The 17,193-nt window shown below is 35.9% G+C and overlaps 2 protein-coding genes across 4 annotated transcripts; one reads left to right on the forward strand and one right to left on the reverse strand.

The window, feature by feature from the left end:
- Nucleotides 1-888: 888 nt before the first annotated feature.
- LOC110643326 (phosphomevalonate kinase, peroxisomal) lies at nt 889-11,893 on the reverse strand. Of its 3 annotated transcripts, none has more exons than XM_021795673.2 (11): nt 11,771-11,893; nt 11,527-11,575; nt 11,057-11,207; nt 10,660-10,757; nt 10,320-10,429; nt 10,181-10,233; nt 9,393-9,764; nt 3,970-4,074; nt 3,195-3,422; nt 1,934-2,056; nt 889-1,270 (listed from the first exon to the last, which is right to left on the reverse strand). In XM_021795673.2, the coding sequence occupies exons 2-11, from the start codon at nt 11,532-11,534 to the stop codon at nt 1,007-1,009; spliced, it is 1,512 nt and encodes a 503-aa protein (XP_021651365.2). In that variant the 5' UTR covers nt 11,535-11,575; nt 11,771-11,893; the 3' UTR covers nt 889-1,006. The 3 variants fall into 3 exon arrangements, with proteins under 3 accessions (XP_021651365.2, XP_021651366.2, XP_021651367.2); XM_021795674.2 differs by having other exon boundaries at nt 11,527-11,624; nt 11,771-11,882; XM_021795675.2 differs by lacking the exon at nt 1,934-2,056.
- Nucleotides 11,894-14,264: 2,371 nt separating this feature from the next.
- LOC110643321 (vacuolar protein sorting-associated protein 25-like) lies at nt 14,265-16,368 on the forward strand. The gene is made up of 3 exons (XM_058138084.1): nt 14,265-14,379; nt 14,467-14,542; nt 16,115-16,368. The coding sequence occupies exons 2-3, from the start codon at nt 14,497-14,499 to the stop codon at nt 16,234-16,236; spliced, it is 168 nt and encodes a 55-aa protein (XP_057994067.1). The 5' UTR covers nt 14,265-14,379; nt 14,467-14,496; the 3' UTR covers nt 16,237-16,368.
- Nucleotides 16,369-17,193: the final 825 nt, after the last annotated feature.

Raw genomic sequence — 17,193 nt, forward strand, 5'->3', positions numbered from 1 at the left:
AATTTGGTGAGGAATGAGATTCTGAGCATCAACCAACTTGCCATAAATAAAATCTTTTTTTTTTTTTTAATTTCTCCAAGTCCAAGACATCGTTTGGTTTAATGCAATTAAAACACCTGCCTTTTGTAATTCCAACAAGATTGGCTCCGTCTGTATGGAACAGTAAAAATTATGGGAATAATTAATTATCTAATTAATAATTTAATAAATGAAAATTGTTGGAAGGTGAGAAGTTGGTGTGGTTTATGAGCTTGGCATTGGATACTCTCCCAACCTAACAAGGTGGTTTTGATTGAATGAAGCCAAAACCACGGAGCAGGACGGTGGCGTTTTGTCTGCACGTGATATTTCTTTAAAAAGAAGTACTTTTCCACGTGGGAATAAAACAAGCAGCTCTGTTCTGTTGCAGTTGTAGTGCCGTGCGGGGCACGTGGATTAAAGTTTTGAAAACTGGGACCCTTTTCTCTTGTAGCTGGGCCCACCCCCTAAGCGCAGACAGGACAGGAGGAGAAGAGAAGAATGTGATTGCAAGGAAGAATCAACTTCTGAACCAAAGCCATCAAATTTGCTCAAAAACTTTGATCTGGGCCGCCCTTGAAACAAAAGCGTGAGTCTTGCACGGAAGCAACTTCACACCGTGAATATGAACATGATTCGACCGTTGGGCCGTTGGCGCCCCCACCGCTTTACTTATTTGACCTTCCACCAAAACAAATACAAAAAGACTTCAACTTGTTCTTCCCCATCCCACATAACATTTTTATTTTCTTCATTCAAGTTATATGGTTAATTTTGGTGATGGCATATTAAAAGAATGTTTGATTAACAGTCTTCTTTGTCTGATGATCTTTTCTTGAAATGGAAACTCATTTATTATACAGTATACCATATTCCAAAAAGCAAATCTATTGATTGTCAATTGAGAGTTCCTTTGACAGATTGCATTTCCCACCTTTGTGATGGTGGGCATAGTTTATCAACTACGACTGAATGATATGCCTTTTGCTCAAATATGAACTGCAGAAACAGCTGTTGTGATTTCCTTGGTTCTTGGATCGCCTCTTTCTAACAAAACACCATTAGGGTCTTCTCTAACCAACAGGGCCAGAACATTGAGTGAACTCCAAGCTTTTGCCACATTGGCACCAGAGTCCCCTAAGGTAACAGCGAAGACTGCATCAAACCCACCTGCTCCAGGAACTCCAGCCAACAAGACTCCATCCATATTCATAGTAGTATCCAAAAGTCGAGTCTGTGATTCAGGCTCTATCTGGAAATTTTGCAAGTTAAAGATATTCATTAACAGACAAAAGAAACAGATGGTAATGCACAAAACAAAAATGATCCTTCCCTTATTATTATTTGGAATACATTAGGACTTCATAACTAATTTAGGAGGGTTAGGAGCACGCCAAATCTTGCCTGTACCTTTCAAACCAACAACAGAACAGAGAGAATTGATGGGCTGACAGAAACTTTGACTCCTATAAATGGTTGGACTGGGCCTGGGATAACCCTTCCCCAAGCCCATCATTTTTAGTTTTGGGCTGGCTGGCAAATAGACCCATGATCTGGTCAAGCTCTTGCTACATCTTACATTAGAGTGGCCAAAATAGATGGAGACTAACAGTTTTTCACTGATTTTTAGTAACATGAGATATTGAAGTGAGTTTATAGCAAGTAAAACTTGCAACTCAGAAACATTAATTTGTACAAGAGGACATTATTGTCCTACTTCTCTTTCTGTTTGTCATCTATGTAACTGTAAGCAGCGAAGCATCTTGTTGTAAAGCAGTAAAACTAAGAGATATTAATGTACAAGAGCAAATTATTATCTTACATATCTTTATTCACCATCACTGTAAGCATCTTAGGTGGAAATGGAAAAATAAGGAAAAAAAAAAAAGAAATGAGACTAATTAACTGAACATACCGGAACACCTGCAGCCTCACCCATCTGGCGCATGTAATTTCTGATCTGAAGCATGGCATTTCTTGATCCTAATAATGCTTTAACAACTGCTTCTCGGCTGGGTTCAGTTGCCTGCTCAATCCACTGTTCATGCAACATGTGGATTGTCCCAAAATGAATATAGGAAGATATGAAGGAATCTCACCGCTTACAAAATGATTAAAGACTAAATAAAACAAGTTAAAAAAAAAAAAATCACACTTGATGGCATGAATCAACCAAATAGCAGAATCTTTGTCTCCCCCCATCAACAGACTTGCCAGGAGTGAATATCATTTCATGGCAAGAGGCATGGGTACTCAGAACCGGCACCAGGCATTTTATTTTTTTGGGAAATTGAAAAGACTTCCTATTGTGTATGTTATTTTACGGCATTAATGCAATTTTGATTTTGCTAAAATTTGAACAAGTGCAATTTTAATTGTGATCAAGTAGTTAACAATTAAATATCAACATCTAATGGGAAAAAGTCAAAATTTGAGTTAATTGGTGATAATGATATAATAATTAGGTGACTTGTACACATTGCTACAATACTCTTTCATCAGCCATTTTAAATACTCTGAAGACCTTTTGTAGTTTTACTTTTCCAATTTCAACAATTGACATTTTATGTATTTCCTATAGAGAATTGAATTGGAAAATGGAGAGAAGAAATATAGATAAAAAATGAAGCCTAATTTTCTTCAAGTAAATGGACCTTTTATCTTCCACACTGAAGTGATGTCTAATGTGATAATGAAATAAAAATTCTAGACTTGAAAATAAATTAAAAAAAAAAAATTTCTACAATTCTACTAATTACTAGCTCACTTCTTATGATCTTATCATCAAACACTTTTTCCATTTCAACAAGTGACATTTTCTTTATTTTCCTGTAGAGAATTGTAGTGGAAAATGGAGAGAAGGAATAGAGATGAAAAATGGAGCCTTTCTTTGGTCAAGTAAATGGATCTTTTACTTCCACACTGAAGTGATGTCTAATGCAGTGATGCAAATAAAATAAAATAAAATTCTAGAATTCTACTAATTACTAGCACACTTCTTATGATCTTATCCCACAAATCCATTGAAATATAATTTCCATTTGTTTATATGATTTTTTCTCGGGGGGGATTAAGGCTTAGTTGTGGTTGTTTTATTATGATGAACGCTCAATAGGTAATTATTTTTTAAATCTACTATCACTGTAGATAGGAAAACAATGAGCCCAGGAAAATACCTTCTCTGAGTTTTTTGTGCTGCAACTGTCTATCACACATTTATACGCGTCCCAATGTTCTTCTGCGAGCTTGCTTAAAATATTGAATTGCGTTTCAAGTGCTGAATTTGCCTCTGACAACTTTCTCCATGTTTCTTGGGATTTCTGAGTATCAGACTTCTGCCATTTCTTTACAGCACCTACCATTGATGGCGTGGAAGATCCTCCAGTTCCTGGCTCACCTAGTAGCTTCAGAAAGTATCATAATTATCATTAGCAAACACCCACCATGTTTTTTCACTTATGATGAAAAGCTTAACGAAACTCAAAATTGTTATTTAAAATCAAAAGCTAATTCCATGCTAAATTCATAATGTTTTCTTTTGATTGTGTTCCTTCCAATGTGTCTTTAGATCATTATTGGATCATGCAATCTTCATATATGTAGAAATATACAACAGGGAAGCTCAAGTTTCTTAGAATGAAACATCGAAACATGCTATGTAATATAGGAATAGAATCTACAATGAAAGATGAAGAGAGTATGTCATCAATATAAATAACACCCAAATGAGATTTTGAGAAATAAATGTCCACCAGAAGGGGAAGGCACAATATATGTGTGTGTGTGTGACAAAGAGAGAAAGAGAGAGTGTCTGTGTGTTATTGAGAAAGAGATGGATAAAAAATATAATAGGTGAATGGGTGGGACCTTCATCATTAAATCATTACAGCCTGCTTGGTATAAACAAACACATAAATAATTGTAAATACACACTCGTCTAGGGATGCTTACCAGGCTCATCAATGGTGGCAAGGAAAACATAGTCCTCTCATGGTCCCATTTTCCTTTTAGGATGTTAGAAATGACTTCCTGTAATGGAATTCCTTTCCCAGCATCCTGTAATGTTTTACAGGGAGAAATTAAAAGAAAATAAATAATGGCGGAAGTTTTCATGTTTTGCACATAATTGTTCTAAAAGTTCCAAGGATACTGTTTTAAAGATAAAAAATTTAACATCTATAGCTACATAAAAGTTGAGAAACAATGACAGGGCATGTTCATTTATTTATTTTTAAATCCAAAATCTGCTTGCAGTCAGGAATTACTCAGTGGTGAGATTCTAGGAGTAAAACTTTCAATTATAACAAACCAAATGAGTATTATTTTTTGAAGAGTGAAGAATTAGTCCATGAGACAGCTTAATAAGATAAATGATATGATGGGGACACTACTCAGTATCTTCTTTTCAAAGATCTATCATTCAGAATGTGAAAATTACTTGGAATGTAAGAAACTAAAATATAAACATATACTGAAATCTAAAAGGCTGGGAAACTCGTGAATTGCCAAGAACCCAATGACCAAGCCTCAAAATGAATCTGCAGATAACAAAGCATGTGCTAAAACTTATCCGAAAGGTTTCAACTTTCAACACTTCAATTTAAAAAAGAAGCAAAGCCCTTCCGGAAAAATAAAATAAAAATAAAAAAATAAAAAGACTGACCAGATGCGGTGGGCTGTCCAAAATTATATATCATGCCTATTTAAGGCTCCATTTGGGATTGTGGTTGGAAAGCCAAAAAGTTGCTTGCTAGAAGGCCAAAAAGCTGTTTTTTTTTTAAAAAAAACATCATTTTAGATGCTGTTGAAAAGAAAAATTGAAAAACTGTATAGCTGTTTTGGAGACTAAAACATGTCAAATTTATCTTTTAAACCAATTTTTAGTACCCTCTAAGTAACATATTTAAGGATGTGTTTTCTCAACGGCAACTCCAACAACAATGGCAAACTACTCATTTAGTAACAAGTAGCATTTGATGCATACAAATGCAAGACTAAAAATAAACTTCCTTAAATTTCCTCAACTAAGCCGTAACTCCAATCTAGTTGGAATCAGCTATATAAAATTTTTTTTTCACTCAATGCCATGTGGTTTTAAACTCCGCCTAAGTAGTTTGCGCTTAGCCGGTCCCAAGCCCGGATAAAGGAGGAGGGTTGCGGTAGCGTAAAAATTTCGTCACACCCTATGATATGGATTCAAAAGATATAAACGTTGGGGCGTCCTCTACTAACGACGCGCTACATCGGAGCCCGGGTGTAGTGATAAATATGCAAGGGTGTAGGGCGTTCACCGAAAGCGACGCGCCATGCCAGCGCCCGGGTGTGGTGTTAAGTGAGCAAGGGTTCCCACATCATGGACGGGCGTGGGTAAAGAAGTTAGTCCATAGAACAGATAGTAGAACAAATAGTGGAACAGAACACAAGATAGACATAGAAAACAATAGAAGATATCATAGAAGGAGACCAATTAGGAAGGAGCAGGATAGGAGGAGGATCAGGGTTGGTACTTGGAATGTTGGATCACTTACAGGAAAATTAATGGAGCTTGTGGATACCTTGGAAAGGAGAAGGGTGAATATTGCTTGCATTCAAGAGACTAAATGGGTAGGAGAGAAAAGTAAGGAAGTGGGTAATTCAGGGTACAAATTGTGGTTTACCGGAAATGAGAGAAACAAGAACGGAGTGGGTATAATCATAGACAGAACATTGAAAGACGCAGTAGTAGCTGTGAAAAGAGTAGGAGATAGAATTATACTAGTAAAGCTAGTACTAGAAGGAGAAACAATAAATATAGTTAGTGCTTATACCCCACAAATAGGACTAGACAGTGAGAGTAAACAAAGGTTTTGGGAAGATATGGATGATTTAATGCAAAGCATACCGAATGAAGAGAATGTTTTCATTGGTGGAAATTTGAATGGACATGTAGGAAGTGATAGACAAGGTTATGAGAATGTTCATGGAGGTTTTGGTTTTGGCAGTCGAAATGAGAAGGGAAAAAGCATCCTGGATTTTGCTATGGCATACGACCTAATACTAGCAAATACCTACTTTATAAAAAGAGAGTCACATTTAGTGACTTTCAAAAGTGGGCAACATAGAAGCCAAATCGACTTCCTCTTAACCAGGAAGACAAATAGAGCTCTTTGCAATGATTGCAAGGTCATTCCAGGAGAGGCTTTAACAAGTCAACATAGGTTGGTGGTCTTGGATGTCAAGTTTAGGAACAATTCAAGTAAGGTCAGAAGAAATAGTGTAGCTCGAACAAAGTGGTGGGAGTTCAAAGGAGTAAAGCAAGTGAAGTTCAAAAATGAGCTTCTCGAGTCTGAAGTATGGAAGCTAGATATGGAGGCCAATGATATGTGGATACAGATGGCATCAAAGATTAGAGAAGTAGCTAGAAAAGTACTTGGAGAGTCTAAAGGACATGGACCACCCTCAAAAGAGAGATGGTGGTGGAATGAGGAAGTACAAAAGCGTTGAAGAGAAAAAGGGAATGGTATAAGAAATTACCTAAATGTGATAATAATGAGGCATATGAACAGTACAAGATAGCAAAGAAAGAGGCAAAAAGGCGATTAGTCAAGCAAGAGCACAGGCCTTTGAAAAGTTATATGAGAAACTTGGAACTAAAGAAGGGGAGAAAGATATTTATAGATTAGCAAGGAGTAGAGAAAGGAAATGTCAAGATCTCAATCAAGTTAGGTGCATTAAGGATAAAGAAGGAAAAGTATTGGTGAAAGATGAGGACATTAAAGAAAGATGGAGAAATTATTTTAATGATCTCTTTAATAATAGTCAAAATGAAAATAGCGTGAATATAGATTATAGAACAATAGAAAAGAATGCAAATTATACTAGAAGGATTAGATTTTTAGAAGTAAAGAAAGCACTTAAGAGAATGAAAGTGGGTAAAGCCTGTGGACCCGATGAAATACCAATTGAAGTGTGGAAGTATTTGGGAGATATGGGAGTGGCATGGTTAACTAAATTATTTAATAAGATTCTAAACTCAAAGAAAATGCCTGATGAATGGAGGAAGAGTATTTTAGTACCTATTTTTAAAAATAAGGGAGACATACAGAGTTGCTCAAACTATAGGGGAATTAAACTCATGAGCCATACTATGAAGTTATGGGAGAGAGTTGTGGAGCATCGATTATGTCATGATACTTCTATCTCTCTCAATCAATTTGGTTTCATGCCCGGTCGTTCAACTATGGAAGCGATCTTTCTCATTAGAAGCTTGATGGAGAAATATAGAGATGTGAAGAAAGATCTACACATGGTTTTTATTGATTTGGAGAAGGCTTATGATAGTGTTCCAAGAGAGGTCTTATGGAATGTGTTAGAACAAAAGAGGGTATCTATTAGGTACATACAAGTATTGAAAGATATGTATGAAGGAGCAACTACTATTGTGCGCACAGTGGGAGAGGACACAAGAGATTTTCCGATCTCAATTGGATTACACCAAGGATCAGCCATAAGCCCTTACCTTTTTACATTAGTTTTAGATGAACTGACGAAACATATACAAGAGAGTACTGCTTGGTGCATGATGTTTGCGGATGATATTGTTCTGATAGATGAGACACGAGGAGTCAATAGGAAGCTAGAACTTTGGAGAAATACTCTAGAGTTAAAGGGTTTTAAGTTAAGTAGAACGAAGACAGAATACATGCATTGCAAGTTCAGTGAAGGCCAAACTGGTGATAGGGAAGGAGTTAATTTGAATGGAGTGGTACTATTCCAAAGTAATCACTTTAAATATCTAGGCTTAGTCCTTCAAGTAGATGGGAGATGTGAGGAGGATGTTAGTCATAGGATTAAAGCCGGATGGTTGAAGTGGAGACATGCCACGAGAGTTTTATGTGATCGTAAGATTCTCAATAAATTAAAAAGAAAATTTTACCGTACAGCCATACGACCGGCTATGTTATATAGTAGTGAGTGTTGGGCACTGAAAGAGTCGTATGCATCTAAGATAAGAGTTGCAGAGATGAGAATGTTAAGGTGGATGAGTGGCCATACTAGATTAGATAAAGTCCGTAATGAAAGTATTAGAGAAAAGGTAGAAGTGGTGCCAATTGAAGATAAGTTGAGAGAAGGGAGATTAAGGTGATTTGGTCATGTGAAGCGTAGACATACGGAGGCTCCAGTTAGACAAGTAGAGCACATTAGGTTAGAGGATAGAAAGAAAAAAAGGGTAGACCTAAATTGACTTGGAGGAGAGTAGTATAACATGACTTAGAAGCATTACACATTTCTGAGGATTTAACCCAAAATCGTTCAGAGTGGAAAAAGCGAATCCATATAGCCAACCCCAAATTTTTGGGATAAAGGCTTAGTTGAGTTGAGTTGAGTTGATTTAAGTTAATGCCATGTGGTTTTACAGAACAAAGATCTAAAGTTGTGATGTCCAACATCGTTTGGAAATAATAGAGTAAAAGGGTTTATATACACTAGGCCCTAAAAATTAAAGTAATTTGGGTTAGCCATTTTGAATTGAGTGGTTTGTGTTTGAAAATTATTCAGATAAGATGCATTTGGCATGTTACAATTGGTATCAAAACTTGATTAGACAATTGTGCAGAGCTAGTGGGTGTACGAGGAAATTGCTATACGTAGTCAGAGACAATGAGGAGCTGCCTGAGTTACTAGTGAACCACAATACCCAATAATGGGTCCTAGTTTAGCAATTATACCTAGCACGACACAATATATTAGCACAGTATGGATTGCGATCAGTACATTGCAAAAGTGGGTGATATTGTGAAGTCCCACATCTTTCAGGGATAAAGGAGTAAAATGGTTTATGTGCCCGAGGCCCTAACTACTAAAATAACTTGGTTAACCATTTTGGACCAAGTGCTTTGAGCTTTAAAGTTTTTTGGGCTAGTTAGACCTAGAGTGTTACAAGAGTTGCTAAGACCTTTTTACCACTTCACCCCATGTCATCCTAGGCCAACTTCTCATGTTACTCGCTTTGCAACTTCAGTATGCTTGACCTTTCGTTTCAGTACATTTGTTGGTCTACAATGTGCATGTAAACCATCTCAATTTCCACTCAGACAACTTGTCTTCACATGTGGCACTTCCATCTTGCAAATCCACTCTACCTTATTCAATCCTCAATTGTGACACAAATTTTAAAACTGATCCCATAAAGCTCTCTTTTAGAAATGTAGAATTGTGAAAGACCCTTAAATATATCAATCTCAAGAAGGAACTGTAGACTGTAAGGTAAGCGACAGGGCTACCTCTATTGACCACTCCCAGCAACGATCAATTATCTTGCACATTTAACTTTGATCATGCTATCGTGATGTAATCTCTCTGTGAATATAATAAAACAATAATGGGAAACAAACCTGAGCAGAGGAAAGCACTTCTGGAGAGAAGCGCACATAACGATGACTGCCATAAACTGCAGAACTAACATCAAATCCACTGCCGACTTTCCCTTGTGCAATACAATGGGCAGTTTGGGCTATTATATGTACCAAATCAAGATCAGAAAATTTCTTCTCTTTACAAGAGGATGAAAGATCAACTAATCCAAGGTGATGAAGTAAAGCAGCAACTACAGCAGTGGTCATTGCTGCTGATGAACCCAATCCAGTTTTAGCTACCTCAGGCTTGCAGTTTTGTCCATTTGCTTCCTCTACATTGAAGGTGATTGAGGAAAAAGAAGGAAGTGCAGCCAATGATTCTGGTGTCAAAGGGAGTCCACATGCTTCAATCTGCAAAAAAAAAGCAATACATTAATGATATTTGGGTAAAATAAACAGAATGAAATCTATGCAACAAAAGCCTGAAAATTATATGGGCAACTCATACTTCAAAAGCAAATGCATGTGAAAAATTTTTATACTCATCTTCAAGAAATTAAAAAAAAATTGTTGGCTATTATAAAGTATTATATGTTGTCAGATGATGTGACGTTAGAAAAAGCAAATTGAATGTCTCGAAGACCACCTAATTGATAGTTACAGTTTATCATGGTGAAAGAAATAAGTATTAAGAAGAGCCAATAAACAAAAGGGTATAATATGTGATAAAAGAGATATACATCCACTCACACGAAGTTGAAAGATGCCTCCAAAAGATTATTCATATAAATGAAACAACTTTAAACAACCAAAAGAAGGGCAAATACCTCATTTCGGTATGAATAGAAGTCATTGGTACCTAATATTGTAATATCAAGACCTGCATGACCAACCCAGCTGAACCATCAGATTCTCAAAGCCCTAGTGTTCATTTCCCTAGAATGTAAAGAGAACATGAAACATTACCTTGCAAGAGTAGCTTGTTTAAGACATTCTTCTTATCTTTGTCAAGTGTTGCATGTGCAGCTGCTACAGCAAATTGCACTGCTTGTTCCACAAAAGGGTTCCTTGATGCACTGAAAAATTTTAGCCAACAGTTAACATCACATCGTAATTCTAAATTCTATCCATATGTTTTCTCAATGATTATCACTATGGCCCATTTGAACTGGGCATAGTTTTCACTACAAACCCTAAATGTCCTTGATGCTGAATTCAAAAGCAAAGATATGCAGGTAAAGGTGAATCCAAAAGATAATAATTCGAGTATTAGTAACCTTAAATTACAATAAAAGACCAAACTTGCCTTGAAGAGACACACTGAAGAGCTAAATTTTTCAGTGACAATTTGTACAAGCTTTCCCTTGCTAGTTGGGGAGATGTTAATTTCACATCAGTCCATGCCTGAAACATACAACGAACAGATAATTCAAAAAGAATTTCATAATGCTGTAAAAATAATCTTCAATAAAACGCACATCAAACTGATCTTTAAATCTAAGACCATCGTGAAGATAAGTTTCATAGACTTATTGGACATATAATACAACTTTTAAAAAGTGTTTAAAGCATGCACTTACATGGACAAACCAAAAAAAGAAAAATCCAATTCGCTTGATGTAGTTTAAATATGCAAACAAACACAATCAAATCACATACTCTCAGATATGCATAAAGAGAAAATGTAGAAGAATCAGACAGACCCATGCCCAACTATCAGGTTTGATTTCATCGTAAATAGGCTTCACAATGGCATAGAATCGAGCATTTGTGCTGAGTACAATCCCTGCATTGGGTCTTTCCAATATGAGGTAACCCCCAGTCATCAACACCTTACCCGGAGCAGAAGCAACTCTGTGGTATTAACATCAGCAACACCAAATATCAAATAACAAAACCCAGATAAAGGAATAACTTAAAAACAATATGGTTCGAAGAAAAAAACATAGAAATAACAGATATTATTGAAAATGGGAACTAGAAATGAATCTTTATCTGGTTGATCATGAAACAAATATGTTTAGAAATATTTTCTGCTCGAGTGGTTGCAATGATCATAAAATTAGTCCAAATTAAGACAAAGTAGTCACTATAGAAAATGAGTACCAAAAGTAAAAGAAAAAGAAAGAAATAAAAAATACTTAGCCACTGAAAGTTTGGGAATCGAACTTACACAGCCATTGCGTCTTTTCTCTCTCTCTGCCTCTGTTAATTTCTGAAATCTGCAATCCGATTTTTTATTAGCTCTGTTCAAAGTGACAAAATTTGATACTGGAAAAGAAGATTTGAGAGAGATTAAAATGAAATTGAAGTCACAGATTGATTTTGTGAATTATTTCTCAATTTCAATATTGTGTAGAGAAATGAATTTATAAAAAGAGAGAAATAGAGGGGAGGTAGTAGCGGCAGAGAGTTACAGGCAAGTAATGGAAGCAGATGCGGAGAGTGAAGATCCAGCGAAGAGGACGAAGATCAGCTCGCACTTGTGTCTCTTTGGTCTTAACGTTAAAAAAGTCAAAACTTTCTTTCTATAATTTTCCCAAGAGAAGGGCCTCCTACCTACTGTTGCCGCCGTTATTTGTCGCTTTACCATTAATTACATAAAAATCCCTAATATTTTCATTTATTTTCATAATCAACCCAAAAATTCTTTTTATTCCAATTACAACCTTAAGATTATGTTTTGTTCGGGAACAAAGCCTCTGAATAGTGAATACTGAACTCCATGGCACGGTTCATTAGAAATGAACTGCTATCAAGTTTGTTGGGTCGCTATCTGATCGCCGATTACTTCCATCGCCATCAAAATAACTGGAGAGAAGAGGAGCTCTCTTCTTCTCTCGTCCCTTTTCGTTTGTCTACTTCCCGTTTGTGTTCGAACGCTTTAAACGGCGATCGAGTCTGTCGTTTCGCTATCTGATAGCCTGGGGCTGGGGCCAAATCGAAACCTTCTAATCATTAAAACCCTGTTTCCTCTCTGTTAGGAAACAAGGAGGGGGAAAGGTGAGAATTGTGTTTCTGTATTTGTGGAATTTCCTTGAAGCAAAGCTTCGATTTTTGTGTTTAAGAAGTATGGTTGTTCTTTGCTAAGGGGTGTAACCTCGTCCGTGAAAGTTAAAGCACAAACCATTTGAAAAGTTAATAAATATTGTAATCTCAGTTTGGTTTGATCTTTGTACTTATTGTGATTATGCTGCAGCCAAAGGAGAAATCTTTTTATTGATTTTCAGTGATGCACTTGTAGCTTTCTGTTCTAGAGAGAGCACCAAAGAGATGCAGAAATTGGGTGATTTCAAACTTCCCCAGTTCTTCAATTACCCACCATACTTCACGTATTCTCCTGCCCTTCTGCCGCTCTCTAGTTTGGTGGATTATCAATGATCAATTTTTTTGTAGCAGAGTATATTTGTTCTCTCTTTCTGTATTCATGTGTTGGAGTTGGGTGCCACATTTTCATTTTTTGCTACTTTGCTTTCCTATTCTTGTTTCTAATTTTCACATAATAATTTTCTGCTGCCACATTTGTTGTCATCGTTCATAGTTTGCCCAGCTAGGGACACTCGAGAGAAGCAAGTACAGCTGTGGAAGGATATTATCGTTGATTATTGTAAAACACAGAAAATATTTGTTATTGAATTGGAAGAAGAATTTCCTTTGTTCTCTAATCCTGTGATTGAAAGTAAGTTAATATATCTTCATTAGGTTCTGACTATATGTGGTCAGTTTGTAGACTCTTGTGGCAATGACACTATGCCTACAAAACCATTATATTTGGAGTTTTCATGATTTAAATGAAGGATTTATGGAATCTTTGGAGTTCTTAAGATGAAGGAATGAATCTTTAGGAATTTATAATCCAACGGTGATTGATAAACCCATTTTATATAGATATTTTAGGGTATTTTTGCATCCATTTTGCCTTTTTAGTTAAGTAATTTTATGTTTTTAATGCTTATTTTAGTTAATTTGTTAATTTTAGTTTCATTATATTTGATTTTTGGAATTTTAATATTTTTGATAGGTTTTAATAAGGTTTAAAGGCAAAAAGGTCCATATAGAAGAAATTCAAAGTGATTTTGAAGCTTAAAGTAGTGTGAAAAGTGAAGGAAATTTGCTTAAAGGAGAAGACCAGCCGAGACTTTCAAGGGCCTCAATATGCCCGTGCTGAAGGTCGTGTGAAGATAAAAGTTACCAACAGAAATCAACATGAGGCATGTAAATTCACACTGGGTCGTGTAAATAGAGACTTCGGAACAAAACACGCCGAAAGTTTCATAGGCCTCCACATGCCCCGTGTGGCGGGTCGTGTAAGCAGAGATTTTGGAGAAAACACGCCGAGACTTTCAGGGACTCCCACATGCCCCGTGTAGCTGGTCGTGCAGAATCTAAAGGCTACTCCTCTGAATCAACATGAGGCATGTGGAAAACATAATCATGTAATGAAAATCATGTAATGAATGATTGTACATTCTTAATTTCTCATTCCCATTCTTTTCACGCGAATAGGTATTAAAGCAAGTCAAAGGTTGATTTCTATTCTTAATCTTTCACTCCTGGTATCGTAAGGGCACAAGCTTAAACTTTCACTTTTTCCCATATCATATGATCTCCGCCACTTTCTCTTTTTCAGGGAAAGTCTTCTTTCTCTTTAACCATGGCATCTAAAGATTCCTTTTTGTCTGGAATTTCTTGATCTTTTGTGGTAACAATGCTACTTGTTCTCTAATTGGCACACAATCAATCTTCTTCCATTTTCCTTTCTTTTGCTGGTAACAATGCTGTGGGAAAAAATGTCCTTGAAGTGGTAATATGTGTAATCATATGGTCCGTTTTTGAACTTTTTTCTTCCTTTAATTTTGTGAACTTTCTTAGGAAAAAAAAAGGTTGTAACTACAATAATTAAAAATTCATAATCCATTATATTCCATATTTAACAGGCCGTGCAGAATGGGTAGATAAAGGACATAGGAAATGCTTCATTCTGTGGCATCGCATTCAAGATTGGGCTGACATTATTTTACGTTTTGTGAGTCAGTTGTGTTTTCAATAGTGAACTCTGCATTTGGATTTGTGTTTCAATATGTCCATATGATATACTTGCTTATCTTTTCAGGTGAAGGACAATGGGTTAGAGGATGGTGTTATGACTATTGAGGAATTACGTTCAGGAATTGAATCTCGGGCAACAGGTAAAATTTGTGGATCCTTTGATGAAAGGGATTTCAAAAATTATTTTTGGAAATTGCTTTGCTTGATGATTTCATTTAGTGTAAGTGTAGGATCATTATGCATTCTCTCTTACCTGCCACAACTCCACTCCCTCTTATTTTAAATAAGTTCTTTATGTATGAATTTATAATTAATTGATGGGGCCTGTAGGGTTGTACCTCCTTTACAGGGGAGCTGAATTCCTCTGCTTGTGATTTTGTCTTTTAATTTCTTACTTTAAGGCATCACCTCATGCTCCTATCAAAAAAAAAAAAAAAAAAAGGAGGAAAGGGCAGAGAGAGAGAGAGAGAATATCATCTCCTCGTTGAATGTAGTACAGAAGTAGAGAACATAGAATAGTATCATCTCAAGAAGTTAATGGTAAAACCATTTTTAGCTTAAAAAGGAGGAAAATATGTTGCAGCTGTTTTGAATTTTTTGATGTACTCTTGGGATGTTATAATGGAGAAAAAGGAGTTTATTGCTGACCTTAACTAATTCATGTTAAAGTCTGGTTGAGTTGAGTACATACATACTGACAAGGGGTGAGCATTCAGTTCAAACCGAACCAAACCAAACCGAACCGAATTAAATTATAAAAACCGAACCGTAAATTTTAGAAACCGAACTGAAATGGGTGAAAAATAGAATCGAACCGAACCGCTCTATTTCGGTTCGGTTCGGTTTAAACCGATCAGTTTGATTTTTTATTGATTTTTTAATTTTAGACTTGATTTTCAAGTTATTTGGTCTAATTTTAACTTTGGTTTGAACCTAATAACTATTAATCAATGAAATTAAACAATTAATATATATAAAATTAAATATAATTCATAAATTTTCTATAAAAATAAATCAATTCAAAAATCGATTCGGTTCGATTTAGTTTGATTTGACTATATAAATTACTATTCGGTTCTGTTCGGTTTAACCGATTTTTTTCTCTTTAAAACCGAACCGAACTGAAATAACCAAAATTTTTATAATGTAAAACCGAACCGAACCGAACAAATTTTAAAACCAAACGGATTGAACCGAATTGACTCGGTTTGGTTCGGTTTTTCGGTTTGAACCGAATTCTGCTCAGCCCTAATACAGACACCTAAAAGCTGGCAGCATTTCTATTGATGCCTTTTCTGATGAAAAATTTGCAGTTAAGATTTTGCTTCTTCTTTGGCCTAGGTCCTGAAAATCTGTACTGCAGGATCATTGTGATGAAAAACAAAACCAAGAGAACAAAAACACAAGTAACCACTTGTCTTAGAACTTGAATCATTTGCAATCAATCATAGTACATCTTCAAAATTTAATAATTATAAAACTACGTTTTTCTCATGGTAATTCTAAATATTGATCCTAAATCTTAAACTTTACATAAAATAATTGAATGGAAATAGTTTCCAATATCATTTTCTTGTCAGTATCAAGAATATCTCTCACTCGCTCCCCCTGCACAGATACCCAGTCCACTCAAGCTTCACCTGACATGAGTATTGTGTGTTAAGCATCATGTTTTACATATTTTGACTAAATTCATCTCTGCTAAACCTCAGAGCTTCGCAGGATAGATCATACAATTTTGATGAGGGCATTGAAACTACTAGAACAAAAAGGGAAGCTTGCAATCTTTAAAGGAAGTTCAACCGATGATGAAGGTGTGAAATTCTGTGTGTAATGTTTCAACTGTCTAATTGAAGAAGATACTTTCTTTCTGTGTATGATAATTAATTATAACTATGCTGATTGCCCTTTGTGGACTTGATCAATTAAATTATTATCTTCAGATATGAATTTTTCGACTCTTTTAGATGGTGGCTCCTTTCTTTTTGATGTGCTCTGGGTGGCAGTGAACTGAAGGCTCCATATGTATTATTTCTGAGGTCTTTTTTTTTTTTTTTTAATTCAGAGAAGAGTTCCATCAGCTTCTTGAATATTTGCTTCTTTTTTTGTTATTTTGTTATTTAAATTAACCCGTCAAGGTGAAGCACTCCATGGGCAATTTTGTTTTGAGCTGTTTTGCTTATTTGAGCCTCGGAACTGACGCAGAAGATAGTATAACTGATAAATGGAAAGAGTTTGGAATGTGGTTCAAGCTTTAAACTAGTATCTTTAAATTGTCAAATAATGCCTTCTACCATAATCGTATGAAAATATATGAAAAAAACTGTCAAACAACAATTTGCCATTTTTCAAGCCTTATACAACAATTTTGTGGTTTATATATATAAACCCCTGTTTTTTGACAATTGATCCAACAAAAGATATGAGTTGGTGAGGACTAAGGTGACCAACAACCTGGAAGGAACAAGAGCACCTCCAATTGGTGTTTGTGATATCAGTATCAGAGAGAACAGAGCACGCTGCCCTGCGGATGCTGTTGGGTTAAAGCACTACGATAATCTGGAGCCCTGCAGGAGTTTCCATGCTTCCTAATTAGTTGCTATTCTTGAAGCCTACTTAAGACACTGAAAATTGGCTATTGCCAGGGCATGAGTGATCTGCTTTCACCAAGGATACTGCTAATATAGAGGATCATGAAGTATTCTGCAGGCTGTTTTGTGGGTTTTATGGAGAAGGCCGTGATGAAAGTGGGAATTCAAAGGCAATTGAATATTGTTTCCAAGATTATCAA

The sequence above is a fragment of the Hevea brasiliensis genome, chromosome 2 (genome assembly GCF_030052815.1).
Source record: "Hevea brasiliensis isolate MT/VB/25A 57/8 chromosome 2, ASM3005281v1, whole genome shotgun sequence".
NCBI classification, from domain to species: Eukaryota; Viridiplantae; Streptophyta; class Magnoliopsida; order Malpighiales; family Euphorbiaceae; genus Hevea; species Hevea brasiliensis.